Source organism: Podarcis cretensis (assembly GCF_951804945.1).
Source record: "Podarcis cretensis genome assembly, chromosome: 13".
NCBI classification, from domain to species: Eukaryota; Metazoa; Chordata; class Lepidosauria; order Squamata; family Lacertidae; genus Podarcis; species Podarcis cretensis.
In genome coordinates, this window is record NC_137182.1 from 28,145,978 (window position 1) to 28,169,409 (window position 23,432).

Genomic DNA, 23,432 nt, shown 5'->3' on the forward strand with positions numbered 1-23,432 from the left:
CAAATTTAAGATTCTGATTTTTAACTTAAATGTTGTCAGGATCCTTTCAATAATGGAATTCTCATGCCAGATTTTCAGCATTTTCAGGTTCCTTTAACTTCCATTTCCACACTATTCATTTGAAAATTATTAGAAGAACCCATCTAAACCTCTCCCACCCATTTCTGTTTTTTGAGTTTCAGATTGTAATTTCTCCCAAGCATATACTTTTAGTCTTTAAAGGCCATTCTCAACACCTTGACATGTTATTTATTCCTTTACTCTTCAGCATCTGCTGATACACTTCTCACATAAACCCAAAAGAAAGGACCTATGTTCATTAGAGCTGTACCACAAACAGCCACCAGATGGATGACACCTTTTAAGTACCACTCTTCAGATGTCTGCTGAGCATCTGCCACTGATGAAGGGCAAGGTTGCTTAAGCCAATCCCAGGTTTGTTCCTGTCTGTGCTTCACCTCATTGACTAAGATTGGCAAAGCCAGGGAAATAGGTAGATAGAAGATCAGTAGTATTACAATGAGCTGAGTCAGATCAGGGCTGCCATTTTTTTGTGGTAGTAACTCCCTATCACAGGTATCAAGTTCCTCCCATAGTACTGAAGTGTGGATTAAAAAGTGAGTAAACGTATTGATGTTTGAAGCAGTTTGGCAATGAGACCAGTTACCTAGAGGGGTGGTTGGCTGTCTGGTCTTTAGGCAGAGACTGGATAGCCATCTGTTGAGGAAGTTCCAGCTTCAGGCCACACTTCTGATTCTGTATAATAATATGGATAAAGATACCTGCAGGTGCTAAACAGAATTGATCATGCTGCCGAGAACCTGTAACGTAATTTTTGCTATGCCAGAGTTAAGGTTGCAGTGAAAATTCTGGGCGAAAGTGAAATATGGCGTGCCTGTGCCATTTGCAAAAAAAGATTGGATTTTATGTGTATGCTGCTTTGAAAATTAACTTTGTTTATTGTACAGTGGTACCTCGGGTTACATACGCTTCAGGTTACATACACTTCAGGTTACAGACTCCGCTAACCCAGAAATAGTACCTCAGGTTAAGAACTTTGCTTCAGGATGAGAACAGAAATCGTGTGGCGGTGGCGCAGCGGCAGTGTGAGGCCCCATTAGCTAAAGTGGTGCTTCAGGTTAAGAACAGTTTCAGGTTAAGAACAGACCTCCGGAACGAATTAAGTACTTAACCCGAAGTACCACTGTACTGCGCTTCACCTGAGAATCTCAGGGTGATTTACAGCATAACAAAAACACATCTGATACGCTATATCAAAAGATCATGTTTTATTTTGCAAGTTTGTAACAAAACGATGTTATGGCTCCTTCACTTTTGTGACTATAATGTAGCAATTACTTATGAAGGAAAAGGTAGCAAGTAGGATTTGTAAATAGCTTTGGATGAGACCCGATTCTCCCACTTAACTGTTGCTGATTAATAAAACACCAACATTAGAAGAAAAGAGATCTTTAATACAGTATGTGTTTTGACTTAAAATCTGGATCCAGCAGCCACTACACACAACTTCTGCAAGAGTTAGGGCATCTGTTCGTTGGTGGTATTTAACACCAGTGCAGCTTCACCATATTTAACAAGCAGCTGGTGCCTAAGTGGTGGAAGGGGTGTGGGGAAGTGGGAATTTGATTTCATTTACAGTGGACTTGGTCAGAGGCTCACAGATTTTTGGATAGCAGTGTTTAGTTTCACAGCACTGTTATCTGGGCAAATACAGTGGTGCCTCGCAAGACGAAATTAATTCGTTCCGCGAGTCTCTTCGTCTTGCGGTTTTTTCGTCTTGCGAAGCACGGCTATTAGCAGATTAGCGGCTATTAGCGGCTTAGAAAAGGGGGGGGGGGGAAAGGGAAAGAACTCTTGCGAAGCAAGCCCATAGGGAAAATCGTCTTGCGAAGCACCTCAAAAACGGAAAACTCTTTTGTCTAGCGAGTTTTTCGTCTTGCGAGGCATCACTGTAGTTGCTCTGGCTTTGTTGTCACTTTTGGAGACAGAAAGGGGAACTAGTGCATAATGATTGGAATCTGTTCGTATCAGTAGCTGCTTGGGCAGAAATCACATGTTGCAGGAAGACAGCAGACTTTTTGGTAAAGGGTGGGACATAATCTCTGATTATGGCTCCTCATTAAATCTGAACTGATCCGTAGTTATACATGTTAGATAGTAGGGAGTCAGCAGAGGCACTGAATTAAAGCAATGACCTCTATCCATGAACAAGCATTAGACTTAAAGACGTAAGCAAAGTGGATACTGTGGGATTCTAGAGGGTCAGAATGCAAAGAGGATAAAAAAACTAACACGGCAACCCTGTACTCACTTTCCTGGGAGTAAGCTCCATTGGCTTTAGTGAGATTGACTTCTGAACATATAGATACCTAAGTAGACAGGGTATTGAGTGCATACAGAGCTACATATAGTGCACAGAGAGCTGAGAAATCAGCAGGACTTCCAGTCCCAGCAAGACTGGATCCATTTTTTTGCACCGCGACTCCACTCATTTTGATGATTGCTCCAGTTATATTCAGTTCCTCTTCGCTTAAGAGCTTGGCTTCTACGGTAAATGCTTTTTCTCTTCTGCTGAAGTCGTGATCTAGGATGCTTCCGACCTTTGCAAACAAGAAAAAGGCAAAATCAGAACTTGCTGGTGTGTAATACCATTACTTGAGGAATGGTATCAGTGTTGAAAAGCAATAGACATAATGAGGATATTAGAGTCTTGCTGAGTCAGGCCAAAGTCCAGCATTCTGTTCTCATGCTTATAAGGAAGCCTACAGATAACAAGCTGCCCACTTGTAATTCCCAGGAGCTGATAATGAGAGGTGTATTGCCTCTGACATTGGAGGGTAGTACATAGCCATCATGGCTAGTAGCCTTGATAGTCCTACCCTTCATGAATTTGACTAATTCCATTTTAAAGCCATCTAAGTTCATAGCCATTGCTACACCTGTGGATGGCAAATTCCATAGTATAGTTATTTTGCCTGTCCTAAATCTCTCAACATTTAGGTTCACTGGATGACTCCCAGGGTCTAGTATTATCTGAGTCGTGTGCGTGTGTGTGTGTGTCTCCATCCACTTTCTCCCCAAACCAGGCATACTTTTATACACCTCTATCATCGTCCTCTTACTTGCATTTTTTATAAACTAAAAACCCCCATATGTTGTAACCTTTTTCTCCTAGTGGAATTGCTTCAGCCCCTTGATCAGTTTGATGCCCTTTTCTGAAACTTTTTCAGCTTCTACAGTGACCAGAATTGTACACAATATTCCCATGTGTAGTTGCACCATAGATTTGTGTAATGGCATTATGATACAGGCAGTTTTATTTTTGATCCCTTTCCTATTGCTCATTAACACACAATTCACCTTTTTGACAGCTGCTGCACCATGAGTTAACATCTATCCACTACAACCTGAAGGTTGATTTCCTGGCCAATTCAGACCTTATTAGCATTTATGTGAGGTTAGTTTTTGGGCACCAATGTTAATCACTTTACACTGAATTCCATTTTTTCTATGCCCATTCAATTCATGACATTAACGAAAGGTGCAGCATGCATCACTGTAGAATTCCTGTTGTGAGTTTATACTGTACAGTAAGCATTACGTTGCTCATTTTTATTAGAAAGCACACACCTGCAAATTCAGTGGGACTTATTCCTCAGTAAGCACACAAAGGGTTGCTGCCTTTAAAAAAATAATTCCTAAGCTTGACTTGTAGCCACAGTACTTACTCATAACCATATGGAAGAGCTATGTGTGCTGATTTGATAGATCAGCCAAGGATGCACACAAACCTTATACTTGTGAATGTGCAGTAGTGACATTCTGCATATCTTTAACCTCGCCCATTTCCAGGAAAAGTATCTTCTAGTGGTCTCTCTCTCTCTGCCTTAAGCACTAACTGGAATTCTCCCTTACCAGTGCAAGCTGACTGTTCACAATCTTCTTCTCCACAGATTCTGCCAGGAGTATCAGCTGCTCCTCTGTCAATTCTGGAAAAGTGAGGAATATTGTCAGTTTCAGGAAGGGGTTCCATTCTGTGAAATGCAAGGCCAAAACAGAAACCTGGCAAAGATTTCAAGGATTTTCAGTTAGCAGCTATAAATTGCCTCACTGTTCTCAAAATAATTACTTGTCTTCCTCTACGGCTATCTCCCTTAAATATTCTCAAAGTGCTCTGTTTAGAGATCAGAGAATCTAAGAGCTCATTTTGTGGGGAGGATTATGTCCACACCTGGCAAAGGAGCTGTGCAGCATCAATATATATGGAAGATAACTGTTGTCACAGTCTGGCATCTCCAGCATCTGTTCTGAAGATTGCAGGGCTGTTTGAGATGAATGGGAGTCCTACAGTTTGAGCCTTGCCTGCTGATAATCCTTAATCCTACCTGTAGGATGCCTCTGCCTAGCCCAAACACTCTGAATTTATAAAAGTAACCCATTTAGTTGTCTTATGTAGTTGTGACAAGACATGGAAAAGAATATTTGCAAATGATTGAACCAATGTTGTCTGTCATAATCAGAATTGTAAGAAAAAGTGTAAAAGCTTATGGATAGCTAAGGTCCAGGCTGCACATTTATCAGATTGGAGCTTGCAAAGACTGAATTCCTTGAGCATCCCAACTAGAAAATGATAAGCAAATACCACCACATCTCAAATTTTGGGGGGCAGGTGTGAGCTTTCAACCAGCTTTAGTTCTGACATCTGTCTTAAGGATGATCTGTCCTTCCATCCTTACTTTTAGCTGCTCCTGGGCTGAAATGTTCTCCTTTCAAGTCAAATACTTGATTTTGATATTTTGAGAGGGATAATGCTTACCATCTAGAGTGTAAAGGAAGTAGAGGACTGCCTCAACAAGGTCAGTGAAAATGACCCCACTGGAATCTTGTAAGTTCTCCACCAAGTCTTGCAGCTCTGGCTTGCCAGCCTTCAGCTCAAATTGACCAGTGCCTTCAAGAGCCTCTTCCAGCTGAGAGTTTAGGTTACAGCAAAATATGTTAATGCCAAATGGTATATTAACATATGACCTGAGATTTGGCCATGCGTAGCACATATGCGAAAGTAGAGCTTGGTAGGTGATGGGTATTACTTTATTTGTAAACGGCTGTGAACATCAAGACTGGACCATTTGGCCATTTTTATTTAGATGTGGCACAATCCACAAAGCCTAGAAACATTAGGAAAAAGCATGACTCTTTTGGGCAGGGAGTATTGCAGTGGGGGAGCTGAGGGCCTAATGATAGACTGGACTGTTGCTAATAAGTAAAGTTCTGACATTGGGTAACTACAGTTGATAATTTTTGTACCTCCAATTTATTATATATATCATATTTTGTGTGTGTGTGTGTGTAGAAGATTGTAATGAGAGGGGCCCATCGTGTCAATAGGGCAAGGTTAAAGGAGGGCAGCCAAGTTCATGCACACCCCATTGAAAGCAAGAGATATGAGAACTGCCAGATCCTAAGGAAGGAATCAGCCAGTAACTGGAAGCTGTATGATAAATAATCTTTTCAGTTGCAAACCCCTCGCCCACACCATGAAAAACCTTTTCCTAATGTTCAACACAGCCACTGGTTTTATTTTTTTGTCCTACTTCTCTCTTAGTGGTTCAGATGTGTTTCCCATTCATAACTGGTCATACAAACCCCTGATTGTTGAGAGGCCATGTTTGTCTGTTGCTACACTTCCACCCCCCCCCCCCCAAACCTGGGCCTTTGAGTCTCTAATTCAGGTCTGGAACATTTAATCTGTTGAACATTTTATTTAACACCTCACTTCACTGCTTTAGTTTTGTTTTGTTTACAGAACAATTCTGAAGATTTTAAAAGTAATGATTTTGTTTGTACTAGTATTTCTTTGTGTGTATTACATTATTATTTCTGAACCACTCTGCAATATGTTAATTTAAGAGTGATATATAAATGAAATCCTAAAGTAAAAAAATAATAAAAAATTTAACTTTACCTGGAGCTCCAGTTCCTGCAACAAGTCATTCTCTCTCATTATCACCAGAAAGCCAGTTAGAAATTTGCCACGCAGCATCGCAGATAATGAAGAGAATATAACAAATTCTGTCTTAACTTCCTGCTGTATGTCTTTACTCTTGTGTTCTCTGATGATTCCTGAGATCACTGGCAGTATGGACAGAATTAGAGATTAGGGGAAGGGACAAAACATAGGGTTCACAAATTTGATACTACTCCATGTTACTGAAAAGAACCTCAGAATACCTGTAAGATACCTTTTCTCCCTGTAGGACTACTAGCAATGCTGGAGGTTGTGGTAGGGTTAGAAAAAAGAAACTCTAATTCCCTCCGTGTTACTGCTCCGATCAAAACTAGAACTAGCCCCTTGAAGGGCTGGATTATCTGTATCTATGCAGTGCCTGTTAGGAGCATCCTACTCTCGTGTAGAATCCTGGCAGAGACACATGCCTGATTGGCATGTTCTTTCCCTCCTGGTCGATCATTCGGGAGCTTCAAAAGCTTTCATCTGCCCGAACATCACAGCAACTAATGCATTAGCACACTCAGGGATCCGCAGAGTATTCACAGTTTGCGTAACAGAACTCAGTAGCTCAGCATTTGGCTAATCTACGTTTATTTACATATAATACACTCAGAGCATCCTGACTTAGCTCCTGCCTCTTTCTCATCAGACAGCAAAGAGAAAGAACAAAGGACAATAGTCCCACTTCACAGAACAAAGTAACACAAAACATCCTGTCTCTGTCACTTCCCACACTGTGGAATGAAAACATACACCGTCATGTGATAGACAACAATCCCATGACTGCAGACATGGGAATGAATCTCCAACAGTGCCTAGGACCCACAAAACTCCCAACAGCCTACGAAAAAGTTTGGGGCCCACCAAAAAACTTCAATTAAAGCAAATTATTGTTCAATTAAGCCATTTAACATTTATTCTGGACTGCAACCCCCATCAGTTTTGCTGGCTGGGTCTGATGGGAGTTGTAGTCAAGAATAGCTAGAGGGTGCTAGGATGAAGGCTGCATCAAACTCATAAATCTCATAGGTCATCTAGAGAAGCCTTGGAGTGCCTGCCTCTCATGGTACACGCAGCTTTGATGCTGGTACTCTGGAAATGTTAGCATTCCCCCTCCCCATTTTTGCCCAGGGCAAGAGATAAATATGCTTGATGCCATCTGCCAAGTATTTGATTTTGGTGTCCAGGAACGTATAACATTTTCAGGATAATATTTCAGTTTGATAAAATAAAAGTTTGATGAAAACAATAAATGTTTTATTTTGCCTAAATATTAGTGGCATTGGTTTTTTACATCCCACACGGCACAAGATCTATTGTCTTCCTTCAGAATCATCAAAAATATCTTTACTGAGGCATTGCAATGTAAAAAGGTAATCAATTAAAAAGTTAGCCGAAACAGTAGTTTTCAGATTTCCCACCTCAGGACCCACATTTAATTCCAACCTACCATTCTGAAATCTACTTACATTTTCTCTCAATTGAATCGCATTGTCTACTTCCGCGTAGTCGAACAGTTTCATCTGGAAACAAAGAGGGAATCAGTGCAATTTTAATGTATTGACACAGTATGAGCACACCTCTGAGTTTCCCATCAATAATCTAACTGCTGCATGGTGAACAAATGGCAGCTCCCAACTACTTTTCATGGTCTATTTTGGAAGTTTTTAAAAGTTGCATTAGGTAATGCAACAGAGTCTCGAGGCACCTTAAACAAGGAGTGTTCACCTGTGACTCTCCAAATGCTGTTGGATTCCAACCCCATCTAGCCTGGCCAATAGTCAGAGATGGTGTGAGTTGTAATCCAGCAATTTCATAAGAGGGCAGATGGATGTAGGCAGGTGGGGGAGAAATGTAGGGTCAATGGGGAAAGAAATGCAAAACAACGACAACAACAGACTCTGACAACTCTGTTTGTGGAATGCTCTCCCCAGGGATAAAACACTGCTCTGTAACCAGGCCTTTGGCTGATTATAAACATTCTTTGCCCTTTTAACTGTGGGAGGGGGTTTATTGGTTTGCTTTTTGTCTTTCTTTGTAATTTGTGTTCCTTATTTTGTGAACCACCCTGTGATCTTCAGATATATGCAAATTTTTAATAACTGCTTACTTGCATTAAACCTTAAATGTAAAATACTTTTTAAAAATTATATGTAAAATAAGTACAGTGGTAATTCACAAATCAGTGTTATGATAAGCAAGTTTACAGTGCAATCATATGCTATATTCACTTACTGAAAATAAAATCCTATTGAAGTTCAGTGAGGCTTACTTTCAGTTAGGTGTGTAGTCTAACACATCTAGTACAGAGTCTACCATAGTTAGTTAATGTGCATGTACTTGTGTTACTTTTTCATGCTTTTATTTTATGGGCCACTTTGAGAAGCTTTCCAACTTTTAGAAGTGGTATAAAAATACTTCAAACCAATTTTCCACAGAATGAGATCCAGAAAGACTGTCCTCCATTTAAATCAGTGGCCCATCTAAATAAATATGCTTAGGACCGCACTGCAGTTCGTATGGGACAAGAATACATTTTATTCTATCCGGAGAAATGAGAAAGTACATATAGAGATTGTTGATCCTTCCCTCTCAGTTCCTTTACATTTCAGGAAAATAAAGATTTCATACCAATGTACATAACTGCCATCACCACACATCTCTATTAGATGCTGGATTTCTCTGCCATCAAGTATATCTGTTAAGAACATATTTTAATTTAGGATAGAGACAGTTTTCAAAGAGCCAAAGTTGGCATGATTCAGCTCCTGTTACCCATGGTGTTGTTGTCATTGCTTCACAAGACCTCCTGCTACAACAGCCAACTATTCCTTGCTTCAAGTTGAATCAAATGAAAACACAGGATTTCCCCCCCCCCTTTCTCAGACATCACATTAGGCCAGAGAAAAATGTATGTGCTGTGAATACAGCAATGACACTCTCAAGCCATCTCTATCACTCTGTCAAACGTCTGTAAAAAAATAAAAATGGAACTCCTAAAATGTGCTTACCAAAGCTTCCTCTTCCCTTAGATGGATAGTGTGAAATAGCTGGGAGAAAGAGCAAAAAGGTACTAGTTTACATAAAGTGTATGAATAATAATGGCATTTTGTTTTAATATTCAAATGTGTGAGCATTTATTTCTTACCAGTGATATATAAATTTGGGAAGGAAAGTAGACAGTGGGTCCTAAGATGGCTAAATTAAGGAAGTGCACAGAAGGAAAGTTTCCCATTCCCACGACCTCCATGCCCCACAAACAGGCTCTCTGAAATAATGTGAGATGGGCTATGGGGGAGATGAGAAACCTTCGTTCCACAAGTTAACTTTTCTGAGGAGCCAAGCCATTTTGGGCCCTGAAGGAATGTGGGTGTGAAGCACACTTCCGCCCACAGACAAGCCACAGCTGTCTGAACGCCATGCCCTCTAACCTTTTGCTGTCTTAGTAGTTTGCCGTGCCCTGTCTGTGGCCTTTGTCTCCGTCGTTTAAACACTGTTCAAGGGGAAAGTAACGCAGTGGAAACAGGTGCCAAAATAACTTTGTACCACCCCACAATCGCATGATTGGAAGATGTGTAAAGGGCACAGTCCCAAATGTATCTGACTCGTTTTGCATATTGTGCTAATAAAAAGAGCCTCTGCAGAGCTAGTTGGCAGTTTGCTTATGCATAGCTCACCTGCATGATCAACTCCTGTCTCATGTCCTTCACTTCAGGGCCCATTTATAAGTCTCACTGAAATCACTTCTGATTTATGCCAGTATTGAGATAGAACTGGACGCTGTGTTGAATATCAGCATCAAGACTCATCTGTGTGGATTGAACCGAGAAGTGCTGGGTGCCCTGACTCAGAGCCTTTTTAAAAGCAATTGCTTTGGTGCATCCCAGGTCCTCTCCCATTTTGGGCTGCAGGAGTAAGTGGGATGATGGTGGCAGCAACTACTGGAGAATAAGACCCACAGGCTGTACTGCAGGGCTGCTGTGTTGCCGCTGGGCAAGGGAGAAGGTGGGAGAGGCTTTGCTTGAGGAACCCTTCTTCGCCACGAGTTCCAGCTCAGCAAGGCCGCTAAGTCACAGTGGTCTAGGTCTCAAACAAAAAGTATCTTACATGCATCTCTCTCTCCAAATAACAGTTGCTTGGCTCTGAATGCCAGAATGCAGGATTTGGGAATGATGATTGCTTTCTTACTGCCTCTGCCACCCTAGAACATGAAAGGAGAATTTGGATCCACCACATGGAACAAAATTTGACTGCAAGGATGTGTGTGTCCGTCCCCTACTCCTTATTTCATGAAAGGCCGCAACTCGAACCTGACCTTCAGTTTCAGATTGATGCAGGTGTCGTAAAAGATGTTGCCTTCAGCATTGCTGGATTCCCTGAACTCTGTCTCTTCCACAGTCTCCACTGCCTCATTGATCACAAACAGGTCCCTTCGAATCATCTTTGATTGTTTAATGAACTCATGTTGCAAGTTGATTTTCCTGAAGAAGAAGAAAATATGCATCCATTATCCAATAGAGCAAAGTGCATAAAATAGCAATGCATATACAAACTACATGCAGTGCATCTTCTGCAATCTATATCGTCGTTCTAAACTCCAATCAATACTGTACAGGATTTTTTCACAAGGTACAATCCTGTAACATTTGGTTTCTCTTCCACTGAAGAGTTCCTGATCCTCTGGACCCATTTCTTCTGAGTCCAAGCATGGTTTTGGGACTGAATCAGCCTTGATTGCCCTGCTGAAATGTAACACAGGAGTGTGACCATGTCACTTTTACCTGACATCTCAGTAGCTTGGTATTTTATGTGAGTGGGTGGTATACAGTGGTACCTCAGTACTTCTGGGTTTCGGTGGTCCGTAACCCGAAAAAACACAACCTGAAGCTTATGTAACCTGAGGTATGACTGTATATAGAAATGAGCAAACCAGTGATATTTTAGGGAGTAGGCTAGCAGGCGGCGCCCATTACTTACATCATAGGAGCCTACACAACACAAAACACTGTTGCTGTATGTAGGTTTTATTTTATTCGTTTTTTATCTTATATTTTGGAATTGTACATCCAGTTTTTTTTGTTAAAATTTTTTGGGGCCCTAAGCTATAGCTTGTTTAGCTTATACATAAATCTAGCACTGGACACACCTCTGTGGGGAGGGAATTCCACAGCTCAGAGGCTGCCACAAATAATGTCCTCTGCCTCCCCCCTCACACACTTCTGAAGCAAGTGAAACAACCAAAAAGGCCCCCTCCATTGATCTTAAGGTATGGGAGGGTCTGTAGGGAAGGAGGTGGCCTCTTAGAAAGTGTAATGGGCGATGTTTAGTTCCATATGAGGTCAATATCCAAAACTGTTTTCTTCCAGCCTTACCCATCTCTTGTTGCAGAATCAAGGAGTTGGGGGTGGACAGATATCTTTCTCACGTTCACAGACCTCGAATGAGACATACTAACAGCCGCCACCACTTCTACTCTTGTCTCTTCAATCCGCCCACCAATATTTCCCTCCACTTTTCCATCTACGTGGTCCACAACGGTGAATGAACCTGAATCTTGGACTTCTTGAGATAAAAAAAATTGAGAAAAATCAATGACAACAAAAGGCGACACTAGAACAACAAATGTAACTAAAGTCCATCTCGCTCATTGTCTTCTGTACCCTGTCTAGTTGTGGTTCTCTGAGTTTCCCAGCCTTAGAGATACTAGGCAACCCAGAACTTCCTTAATGCAAAGCATGCTTTTCGCCATGGTGTTAAGGCTTGAAGATTCCAATAAGTGGTTTTTTAAAACAATATAATCAGTGCTATTTTTCTAGAAAAAGAGTTGCTGGAATTCACCATGAGTGTCTCCATTGTTCTCTTATCATGGCAATGGCGTCCACCTGAGGGGCGCCAGAACTGAATTACAGCTGGGAGAAAAAACCACCCCTGAATATAATTATGGAAAAGAGAATAACGTGAGTTATAAATAAGATTCTTGAGAGATTTTGCGGGGCAGAGTGGGAAGGAGGGGGTTGGAAATTTGCCATCTATGAACTCCCTTAAGAGGGTTAGACTAGATGACCGTTGGCTCCCTTCCAACTCTATGGTTCTATCCAAGTCAAAACTAATGATAAAACAGCATAACTGTGAGTAAAGGTTTCAAAACACTATGGCACTACCACAAACCACTGAGAAAAATTGGACAAGAAATATGCTCTAAAAGAATGCTAAAATGCTCATGAAATTGAATTATGCACCCTGCGTTTTTCTTGCCAAATCATGGAATGCACACAGCCCTGCAAATAATGTGTGAAGGAGAATGAGCCTGAAATCATCTAAACCAGAGTGAGGAACCTGTAGGCCACCAGAAGTTATTGGACTCTTAACTTCCATGAGCCCCAGCCAGCATGGTCCATGGCTAGAAATTCAGGGAGTTGGAAGCCAGCAACAAATGGAAGGCCTCTGCTCTTACTGGGGAGTAAGTCCCATTAGGGACGCGGATGGCGCTGTGGGTTAAACCACAGAGCCTAGGACTTGCCGACCAGAAGGTCAGTGGTTCGAATCCCCGCGACGGGGTGAGTTTCCGTTGCTGGGTCCCTGCTCCTGCTAACCTAGCAGTTCGAAAGCACGTCAAAGTGCAAGTAGATAAATAGGTAACGCTCTGGCGGGAAGGTAAACGGCATTTCCGTTTGCTGCTCTGGTTTGCCAGAAGCGGCTTAGTCATGCTGGCCACATGACCCGGAAATTGTCTGCGGACAAATGCCGGCTCCCTCGGCCAATAAAGCAAGATGAGCGCTGCAACCCCAGAGTCGGCCACGACTGGACCTAATGGTCAGGGGTCCCTTTACCTTTACCTTTAAGTCCCATTAAACTCAATATGGCTTCCTTCTGAATGTGTATGTATAGCTTTGTAAATATTGGAAATTACCTAGTTTTGCAGCATGGTCTCCCGATAACAGCACATCACTTAGCTTGTATTCAGTTCTCTGAAAAGGGTTGGTCTGCCACCACGACTGCTTTCTCTTTCTTTGAACCAGGCAGAGAGGCCTAAAATGATGTTGGTCTATAACACTTCGCACTGGGATCAAATCTCCTGTTGGGTCCAGTTCCTTGGACAAAGATTTGGTTGCCTTATGAAACAACATTTCTGAGATGTATGCAAGACTTGCCGTTTGACCTTGATGGAGAAACAATGAGAAGTGAAACAAACTTGTAAACTGTGTAGGGTGTGTTGTGCAATCTGCTGCAGAATGCCTTCCCCTTTTCCAAACAGTAATTCCTTCCAGCCTTCAAAGCAGTTTTTAAATAGGTGCAGATGTATAGTCTCTGCTCCAATGCTATTCCCTGAGGCCAGTCCTGTAGGGAGACATGGAACCACTGTGGAACGGTGCTTCCAACCCTCCAATTCACAGAGATGATTCCAGGAGGATACCTTGGTCAATGGAATTAAAAGCCATTCCCCAAGAAAAACGCACATTTCAGGCTGAACGGGACCAATTTCATGCCAAAACCAAGCCAAAACCCATATTAGAATGGTTCCAGATACAGTCATACCTTGGAAGTCAGATGCCTTGCAAGTCGAACATTTTGGCTCCTGAACGCCGCAAACCCGGAACTGAGTTTTCCAGTTTGCGAATGTTCTTTGGAACCAGAACATCCAACACAGGTTCTGATTGGCTGCAGGATATTCTTGCAGCCAATCAGAAGCCGTGCCTTGGTTTCTGAACATTTTGGAAGTCGATCAGACTTCCAGAACGGATTCCATTCAACTTCCGAGGTACAACTGTAATGGGTTTCCTCCCGAAGTGCCTGCAGCTCAGCTTCCGCTACCCTCTCCAACATCTTGCCCCTAAAATAGTATTGGTGAAAAGAAGGCAATTTGTCAGGGATCTTGGGGTCCTCAGAGGGCTTCCCCCGGCCCAGAATGGATGCACCACCACATGCTTCAAGGCATTTCTGTCAAATACCTTGCAATAGCTTTCTATTTTATAATCTTTCCCATGCATTCTCTATCTGCCTTGCTTTACTTCTTCAGCTTCTGTTGAAATTTCCTAACTGCTATGCTATATATAGGGTTAGTATCCCAATTCTGGGATGTGGGTGGCGCTGTGCGTTAAACCACAGAGCCTAGGACTTGCTGATGAGAAGGTCGGCGGTTCGAATCCCCGTGATGGGGTGAGCTCCCGTTGCTTGGTCCCTGCTCCTGCCAACCTAGCAGTTCGAAAGCACGTCAAAGTGCAAGTAGATAAATACTAGTAGGTGCTGCTCCGGCAGGAAGGTAAACGGCGTTTCTGTGCGCTGCTCTGGTTCGCCAGAAGCGGCTCTGTCATGCTGGCCACATGACCCGGAAGCTGTACGCCGGCTCCCTCGGCCAATAAAGCGAGATGAGCGCCGCAACCCCAGAGTCGGCCACGACTGGACCTAATGGTCATGGGTCCCTTTACCTTTATCTATCCCAATTCTATGTCTTCGTAATCTTGAAAGCCCTTGTTTTCCCCCCTATAATCTGAAAATGATTTATTATTTATATATGTATGTGTGGATATGCCAAGTCTTGCATGTTGCCATCATATGTTGGCAGCATGGCCAGCTCAGGATCCTTTGCTAGCCCAGTTTTGCCACCTCCTTGCCAAAAGGGATACCAGCAACAGGTTTGCTCACCTGCTATTTGGGTGAGTACATTGAGACCGGTTCTGTGTTGGCCGAGGTTGGCAGAGTCAGGCAAGGGCTGCGTGGAGGGACACTTTCACCTCTCAAACCCTCCTCCAGCCTGGTGGATCAGGGGCTTGTACTCTATTGCATTTATTTGTTTCACCGTGTATTTAAGCCATTTCAATGCTGCTAGCTAAAATGACGTGCTCTGAACGGCTTAGAATAAATGAGTAAAAATAAAACACAAAACAAAACAAAAAACCCAAAGCTGCATAAATAGCAGCCAAAGAAAAACACAGATTAATCTACTAAGGCTGCAATTCAGTGGGATTCAGCGGAGCTTACTTCCAAGTTCTTTTTTCTCAAAAAATAGGTGCTGGTACTCATCATGAAGTTACTATAATAAGTGCCACATTTTTTAACAACAACAATAAGAGGTGCGGGTACTGTGTACCCTCGAGTACCCCTGGGGGACACTGGCTATACATGGGATTGGTCTGTAGGATATTTAAACTGCAATCTGCTGTTAGCCCCTGGGGTTTGGATGGAGAACAGAGTTGGTGCAGTTCAGATACTACAATAATAATAATAAGCAGTGCTTTCCCCCCCTAAAAAAAAAAAGTATAGGGGTATTCTCATTTTGACTCAAGAAAATCACCATTTTATAGTTCGAATTGGGAAAAATAAATACAGTAAATGGACAAAAGTACAGAGATTCACAAAATGTTTAGGGGTATGCGTCCCCCTGTGTCCCCCCAGGAAAAAACACTGATAATAAGCAAACCAAAACACAACTAAAACTATATACAAAATGCATCATATTAGGGGAAAATGCTTGCAAAAATGGGTAGATTGGGTAAAAATATATACAAAATGTGTAAATCAAAAGAAGTTTGCCTAAAAAATGCCAATTAATTTTTATTAAGCTTCTTTTTTTTTTTTAAGTGACAAACTGATTCAGAAACATGGAAAATTAAATTTTAGATTGGGAAAAGAACTACAGCAGCACTGTCTGACTCCACCATGTGACAAATCTGAGGAACGAGAACATTTCTGAAAGAGTAATTTAAAAGGAAATGTTTCAGGTTACCCATGAGGCATCTTAAACACTGGCTTCTAATTTGTTCTTTCTTTCTTTGCTGCTTCCTCAACAAGCCATCTGAATAAATCCTTTCACAGTCTGAGACTATTTAGAGATCAGATAACCACAAACGTATGAGCAGCCACCCCTGATTTCCTTCTGATCACTGAAAAACACTGAGATCCTGTCCCTAAAAACAACTTCTTCAGCCAACAAAAAAGCAATAGAGAAATAACTCAGCTGCCCACCGATCTATTGTTGAATGAACCTCTTCATAGACACATTCAGCGCTTCTTACCTCCCCTGTACTTAAACAGCAATTTTTGAGAAAAGGCAAAAGGCTGATTCCTTGGCTTTCAGCAATTGTGTATTTCCTGCTGATTTTCACGCTTCAGCTGCAAATACTATAGCGGGATCAGAACAGATTATGATTTTCTGGTTTCGGTTTCTGTTTCCGGGAGCTAGCTACTCCCACTACTTTATTTCACTCCTTTTTTCGTTAATGCTGCCAAGTTTCCTAGGAATGCTTTCACAAATCCGTCATGGGGACAGGGGAGGTGAGTCAATGGGGTAATAGTGAGAATTAAAGATTGTTTAGGACAGAAGAGCCCAATTTTAAAAGGCGCTGCATAAGAGAATCTTGAGCGAGTCAGTCTGTACAAAAAAAGGTCTGGGACTCCAACTCCCATCAACCCCAGCCAGCATGAATGAGCATGATGGGAACTGTAGTCCAAAAAATCTGCGAGTGCTTGTTATCCATGCTAAAGACAGTTTTTAGCAAGCAGGGGATCAGATTAGAAAAGCAGGCTGAGCAAACAGAGTTTGGAGCTTGATTCTCTCCATGTATCTTCAACCCTTACAGTTACTGAGAAATGCTGGAATATAAACTGTTGTACCCAACTCTAAAATATTAAAGTAACAGACTCCACAAGTGTCCCTATTTTCCAGGGACAGCCCCGGATTTTCCAAAGCTGTCCTGGTTTCTGATTTGATCCCAGAGTGTCCCGCTTTTCCTTAAGACGTCCCTATTTTCTTCAGAGAAATGATGGAGGGTATGGAGTTATCTGACCCCCCCCCCCAAGTCACCAGAAGGCAGTCCTCCATAGGGAAGTTTTTTATTGTTTAATATTTTATTTTATATATTTTTTAAAAAACCCAAGAAGAGACGTTGTTGTTGTTGTTGTTGCCATTTTTCATACAGAATGCTTATTGACTTAAGCACATACCAAATGCAGTAAGAATAATGAATGTAAAAATAGAAAAATGAAATGAGACTACAGAGGGGAGGGGGAAACCAGGAGACAACCGAGAGTGCAGTTGTCATTTATCACATGTAAGAAAAAGGTAAGTCAAATTAGTTCTCAATAAAGCCTCTCTACATATTTACCTGTGGAGCAGGGGGTTTAGTGGGCTATGTTGGCGAGTTAACATGGAAAAAGTTATACTGTACCAAGTCGAATGAAAGTGGTCTATTCTTGATGAACCATTAAGGACTCTCCGTTTCTGTGCCAGGTGTTCTGATAATTGTTCAATTGTGCAATTGTTCCATACTTTCACTAGCCACTCCTCTCAGGAAGGAGGTGAGACAGATTTCCAGTGGGAAACCACTGACTTCCTGGCTGTGGCAAGTAGCATAAACACAAGAGATTTATGCATGGTGGATGAAGTTGGTACCAGGCTCCAAGGATAGGAGCGCTAAGGCTGGATCTGGGTAAGGTGATGGTGGAGATAGTTTCAAAAATTTGGGTCCGGAATCACGAAACTATACATTTTATTATGTTTTTAAATATGTCGGAAGCCGTCCAGATGGCTAATTTTTGCGTCCTCTTCAGCAATCTGTTTGAGTAGTCCCTTTCACAGACTGAGACTGCCGAGTGATGAGAGAACCCAAACCTTATCAGCTGCAACATTTAAGGAAAGGTGATTCCCCTTGTTTGTTGCTGCTTCATTTGCTGGTCACGGGGGGGGGGGGGGCACAGAGAGCTTGCCACTAAGAATCACAGGGATCTCTGCTTCAACAGCAGATTGAAAAAACCCCCACAGCTAATACATTTTCAAAGCGAGTTCCCCACCCGAATCTCTTACTGCAAACTCTGAATATTTCTTACCTCTCCTGTACTTGGACAGCGAATTTTCAGAAAAGGATGGTTCCTTGCTTTTAAGCAATCACAACTACTTCTGCGTATCATGTCTTCTGTTTTCCACACTTCTGTTGCAAATAAGTGGGGGGGGGGAATTCAACTTCCTTTTGTAGTAGATTTTGAATGTCTTTGCTTTAATTTTACTTTAAATTAGCTGCCTGTGACAGTAACTTAGTTCCCTCTCTTCTTGGCTAATACTGTCAAACTTCCTAGAGAGGAGGACAACATATATTCACATTTGAAAGTAAATTTACCTAATTTTGCTTTTAAATCAGTTCACCTTTAAAGCAAATTTACCTAATTTGCAATTTCTTTAAAAATTACTCAAGCTGAACACACACGGAGAAGTTACTTTGCAATAGTATGTACATTAGAAAAAATTGCATACAAAATATCAGCATTAGGAGAAATTTACACTAGAATGCTGATAATTTTTCATTAGAGTGTTGTTTTAAATCACAAACTAATGTGGAGAAAAATCAGAAGCACTGAGAAATGAAAACTGACAGACTTGTCCCTCATTATTCAGTCATGCTGACAGATGAATAAATGAAGGAGCAAGTAAGGTGATAAGGATTTAAGGTTTTACCATTGTTTGTAACAGGTTAGCTCAATTTCAAAAGGTGTTGAGATACAGAGATCTTTAGAGGGATCCCTTGACCCTCCAGTTGTGGTTAGACTCTCAACACCCATCAGCCCCAGGCCAACATGGTCTCAGGGAGGATGGAAGCTGTAGTTCAAGAATATCTGCAGATGTAGGAGGGTGCTTGTTCACTTATCTCATTGGTGTTAAATCAATATCGGTGTTAAATCAATTGGATAAAGCCGAATACCCAGATTTTAAAAATGGCTGGAGGAATAGAGGGTGGAGATTGATTCTCTCTGTGGGTCTGCATCCCTTGCAGTTACTGAGAAATGTTGGAACGGAAAGTGTTATTCCTAACTCTAAGGGACTAAAATGTTAACCTTTCTATATTATCTCTATATTTTGGAAAGGTTTTATAAATCAATCAATCAGGAAGTCAGTCAGTCAGTCAGTCTGTCTGTCTGTCTGTCTGTTGTCTATGCATTTGGAGCACCTCTTAGGATATCGTAACCAAATTTGGCATGGACTTGTTTCTGAGATTAAGGAACACGTTTTGGTCTACGTGTGCCTAGGATGGGGTAGCACTTTGAAACAAGATGGCATTCTGAACCTTGCAAATCTGTACAGATTTGGACACTCCGTAACTGAAATGTCCCTCCAGGAGAAATCCCCTTCAGAGGAGGACCTAGCACTCTCCAAAGCAAGCGTCGCAGGATGAGAAGGCAGGTCCCTGCCCAAAATAAGAGGCAGAGACCATAATCAGCCAGATATTATTTTGTACAATATGTCTGATACTCATGTATTCATTACCCTTATACTTTTATTATCCATATAACAGTACTATTTTTAATGTAATCGCAAGCCGAACAAATGAGTGAAGCTCTTCTTAGCCATCGATAGCTTTTAGCAGCTTATCTCTGGTAAACAAGATTTTGCTTTTGGGAAGCCAAGAGGTGAGCTATCTACTTGGAAGCTTGTAATAAATAAGCAAAGCATCAGCAGGCTCAAATTGCATCGTGGAATTTCCAGAAAGGGCAACGGCATTCCAATAAGGCTGGAAAGCCTTGTAATCAGGCCAAACAGCTGGCCTGCCACTCAACTTTGGGCAGAGTAAATGGAGAGAGAGGACTGGAGGCCTAGAGGCAGGAAAACTGTAAGAGCTTTAAGGAAAGAGATATTTGGGGGCAAAATGTCTGCAGCAAGCCAAAAGAAGCAGTCCACCATTGCCGCTCTCTGCTATCCCTCTGTGCTACTAGGCTGATGCAGTAACTGTCTTCGGCAACTATATCCCTGAATGTGCTATATGACCGAGAGCTCTGGAGTAGATGGAATTAATAGATCACTTTTGAAAACTGGTGCCATTGTCTTGGCCTCTCTGCTTTGCTCTTCCAGTTCTGGCTTGCATTTATAGCACAGTGTGCTGATACCAGGCTTTCGAAACCCCCCCCCCCCGCCCTTATTATTTCAACTGTGAAATGTGGTTTCACTCTTTCCATGCTTATGAAATCTAGGAATTATATACTTCCGTCAATCACAGCAGTAGCAGTGAAGTAAGACCAAGCTGGTGTTAACCTTTATCTCAGTGCTGTGCATTTTAGTTCCACTTCTCCCCTTCCCACACTGATGAAACCTTGGGCTTTTGAGCTACCATCAACCGTAGCAGTGATTTCACAATCCCTCTTTCGGGCTCTGGTAAGAAAAAGGATTATAGCAGTTACAATAAAAATCTTGCTTCACTTCAGGGAAAGAATTGCTGTGCAAGGTTACTAGAGTTAGCTAATGACGATAGGGGTCTGCCCCCCCACCCCAATAGAGTGGGAAGTAATATAGCAGGGCTGTCATGGTACTGACAAATTTAGTTCATCCCGGCCTTGCCTCTAGTCAGAGAGGTTCTCGTAGTCCCACACCAACTTTCAATGCCTGTTTGGCCAAAGGCAACAGCAGAATTGGGGGGCAGGGAATGCATGTGTACATCATTCAGCAACGGATCGATCAGGTCCCTGCCAACTCTCTCAATAACCATTGTTTTCAACCTAGCTGTTGTTTATCTAATAAAGTAGGCTTCCACACTAACCATTTGCCTTAGAATGGCTACTCTTTGTTGATCCACATTGTATGGTCATAAAATCATTTTTCTCTTTTGTTTTCCTTCTGCTGCTTTTTATTTTCTTTTGTTTTGCAAGTCACAATATCTCATTTTTTGGAGTCACAGAATGGAAAAGCAGTGCAAAATCTGCAGACGTTGGCTGCCTCATTGCTAGTCCTCTGTCCATCAGAAAAGACACAGTTTTGATGTGTTCAGTGACACGTTGGGTTGGCTGAACCCTGCGGTCCACTATTACCTTTCTAGCCAACACCTTTTTAGCAGCATGTATGGCAAATTTAGGTGATTTTTAACCAGTCTTTTCATTTGTGGCAAAGTGTTTTATTACATACGCCTTTCAAAATCATTTAAAAATACATGTGTGATGGCACTTAAAGAAACAAAAAATGCATTTAATGGAAATTTAAGAATTAATTTTAAAAGACATGCTACTAAAATGGCATGCTCAAATCCTCCTTAAAGTTTTGCTTTCAGCAGAGCTTGGTGGCAGCTCCGCATTCCTCAGCCTTCTGCAAGTGTTTCTCAACTTTCCAAGGGAACATGAGACACAGTCTGAGAAATTAGGTGAAGTACATTTGTGAGTCATGCCTACGGATGCAACAATCTGTCAGTTTTGCTTCTCTGTTTCTCATTTTCCAAGTCTTAATTTCATTTCTCCACATTTGCAATTATTGTTAAAAAATAATAATCCCCGTGAAAACTACTTCAACATTTTAGTGCAGGCAAAGGCAAACTCCAGCCCTCCAGATGTTTGGGACTACAATTCCCATCATCCCTGACCACAGGTCCTGTTAGCTAGGGATGATGGGAGTTTGCCTAGGCCTGTTTTAGTGTGAATTTCTTCTAATCAACATACTTTTGTGTGATTGCACATTTGTATACACATTTTTGCAAAGACTTTCGCCTAATATGATGCATTTGGGGGGGGGGAAAGGTGGTTAGTTGGAAAACTCAGCTATCATGCTATTTTGGAAAGTGCAGATTTGATATACAGCATTCGGATTTAAATGTGAGCTGAATCAACTCCCCCCCCCCCCATGCTAAGTCATGACATTTTTATAAATGATGTAAAATAGACTCTGACTAGTACATAGGAAGAAGGAAGCAAGTCAGCTGGCAAAAGTGTGAGGGAGAAGTGATACAGAAGACGTGAATCACTGCTGTAAAATAGCATTATTTTGCAACTGCATTATTTCCCCAGCAACTCTCTTATTGTTATGAAATAGGAAAAAAATTCTGTTGCACTGCTTGTTTTCATATAGCACTTCCCCAAAGCTTTGCCATCAGCAATTGTTGTTGTTTAGTCGTTTAGTCGTGTCTGACTCTTCGTGACCCCATGGACCAGAGCATGCCAGGCACTTCTGTCTTCCACTGCCTCCCGCAGTTTGGTCAAACTCATGTTCGTAGCTTCGAAGACACTATCCAACTATCTCATCCTCTGTCGTCCCCTTCTCCTTGTGCCCTCCATCTTTCCCAACATCAGGGTCTTTTCCAGGGAGTCTTCTCTTCTCATGAGGTGGCCAAAGTATGGGAGCCTCAGCTTCACGATCTGTCCTTCCAGTGAGCACTCAGGGCTGATTTCCTTAAGAATGGAGAGGTTTGATCTTCTTGCAGTCCATGGGACTCTCAAGAGTCTCCTCCAGCACCATAATTCAAAAGCATCAATTCTTCGGCAATCAGTCTTCTTTATGGTCCAGCCCTCACTTCCATACATCACTACTGGGAAAACCATAGCTTTAACTATACGGACCTTTGTTGGTAAGGTGATGTCTCACCATCAGCAATTATGGGAGGTCAATTTACTGAGCCGCCTTGGCATCTGACACTTTGTGCTTTCAAAAGTGGCTCAGTTGAAACATTCGCTCACATTCTCCCATACTGTAATTTTTATAGGGAAATAAGGTGGTTTGCCTTGATACTGAACACCCAATTTCACAATTCTGGTCTGTGGACCAAGCAAAATTATCTCCTCAATTACAGAAGTACGGCCTGAGGCAGTGGTTAGAGTGCTGGATGGACCTGGGTTCAAATCACCACTCGGCCATGAACCTTGGGCCAATCACTGCCTCTCTCAGCCTAACCTAACCTGTTGTTGTGAGTATAAAATGGGGGGTGGGGAACTATGTACACCACCCTGGACGAAAGGTGGGATAAAAATGTAGCAAACAAACAAACTATAGATAGGACATTTCATGTATATATTTTTTATTTCATTGCCTTACTGTGGAAGGGATGATGAAAAATTGAACTCGTACCATGTTGGAAGATAGAAGATTGATTTTGTCTTTTGCATATGCAGCAAAACAAGACGCTGCCAGGAAATAAGAAGGGAAAGACCAGCACAACTGAAAATTTATGTCTGGTGCAAGAATACTTTGCGCAAAACTGACCAGGCCTACTGAAAATGACATGGACATGGAGGTAGCGGGCTGGGCAGCAAAATGTTGCAGTGCATCCTCTTTCCTAAAAGGAGAGTTCTGGGTCAAGTTTCTTTTTTATATATATAAATATTTATTGAGATTTTATACAATAAACCAGACATACAACAAAGGAAAACAAACATCACAAAGAAAAAAGAGAAAAACAACAAAAACATAAAACAAGAAAAAAGATCCATTTTTTAAACTTGTTATTATCCTTCTTTTCTTGACTTCCTCACACCTCCCCTCTCTGTTCCCCTATGCAAAACAAATTCAGCAAATTGTAACCCTCTTTCAAACCTCATTTATATTTGCATATTTCTACCTATTATGTCCCCAATTTTCCTTCTCTTTCCAAAATCAATTTTTGCCTATTCTTTATAACTTAAACCCTTATACCATTGTTTAGGTTTGACATAATATTACTTTGGTCTTTTC

The 23,432-nt window shown here is 41.7% G+C and overlaps 1 protein-coding gene and 1 long non-coding RNA gene across 4 annotated transcripts; one reads left to right on the top strand and one right to left on the bottom strand.

Annotated features, from left to right (window-relative positions):
• Positions 1-1,274: 1,274 nt before the first annotated feature.
• On the bottom strand, positions 1,275-18,857 carry GSDMA (gasdermin A). 3 transcript variants are annotated; one of them, XM_079948813.1, is made up of 12 exons: positions 17,852-18,857; positions 16,042-16,147; positions 12,939-13,187; positions 11,401-11,590; positions 10,344-10,509; positions 10,136-10,229; positions 9,040-9,078; positions 7,498-7,551; positions 5,984-6,150; positions 4,838-4,988; positions 3,937-4,010; positions 1,275-2,621 (listed from the first exon to the last, which is right to left on the bottom strand). In XM_079948813.1, the coding sequence occupies exons 3-12, from the start codon at positions 13,153-13,155 to the stop codon at positions 2,391-2,393; spliced, it is 1,383 nt and encodes a 460-aa protein (XP_079804939.1). In that variant the 5' UTR covers positions 13,156-13,187; positions 16,042-16,147; positions 17,852-18,857; the 3' UTR covers positions 1,275-2,390. The 3 variants fall into 3 exon arrangements, with proteins under 3 accessions (XP_079804939.1, XP_079804941.1, XP_079804940.1); XM_079948815.1 differs by having other exon boundaries at positions 15,992-16,147; XM_079948814.1 differs by lacking the exon at positions 16,042-16,147.
• A 55-nt stretch (positions 18,858-18,912) lies between these two features.
• Positions 18,913-22,749, top strand: LOC307200370. Its single transcript, XR_013832387.1, has 2 exons — positions 18,913-21,866; positions 22,382-22,749. It is a non-coding gene; the product is annotated as an uncharacterized lncRNA (long non-coding RNA).
• The last annotated feature ends 683 nt before the right edge of the window (positions 22,750-23,432 follow it).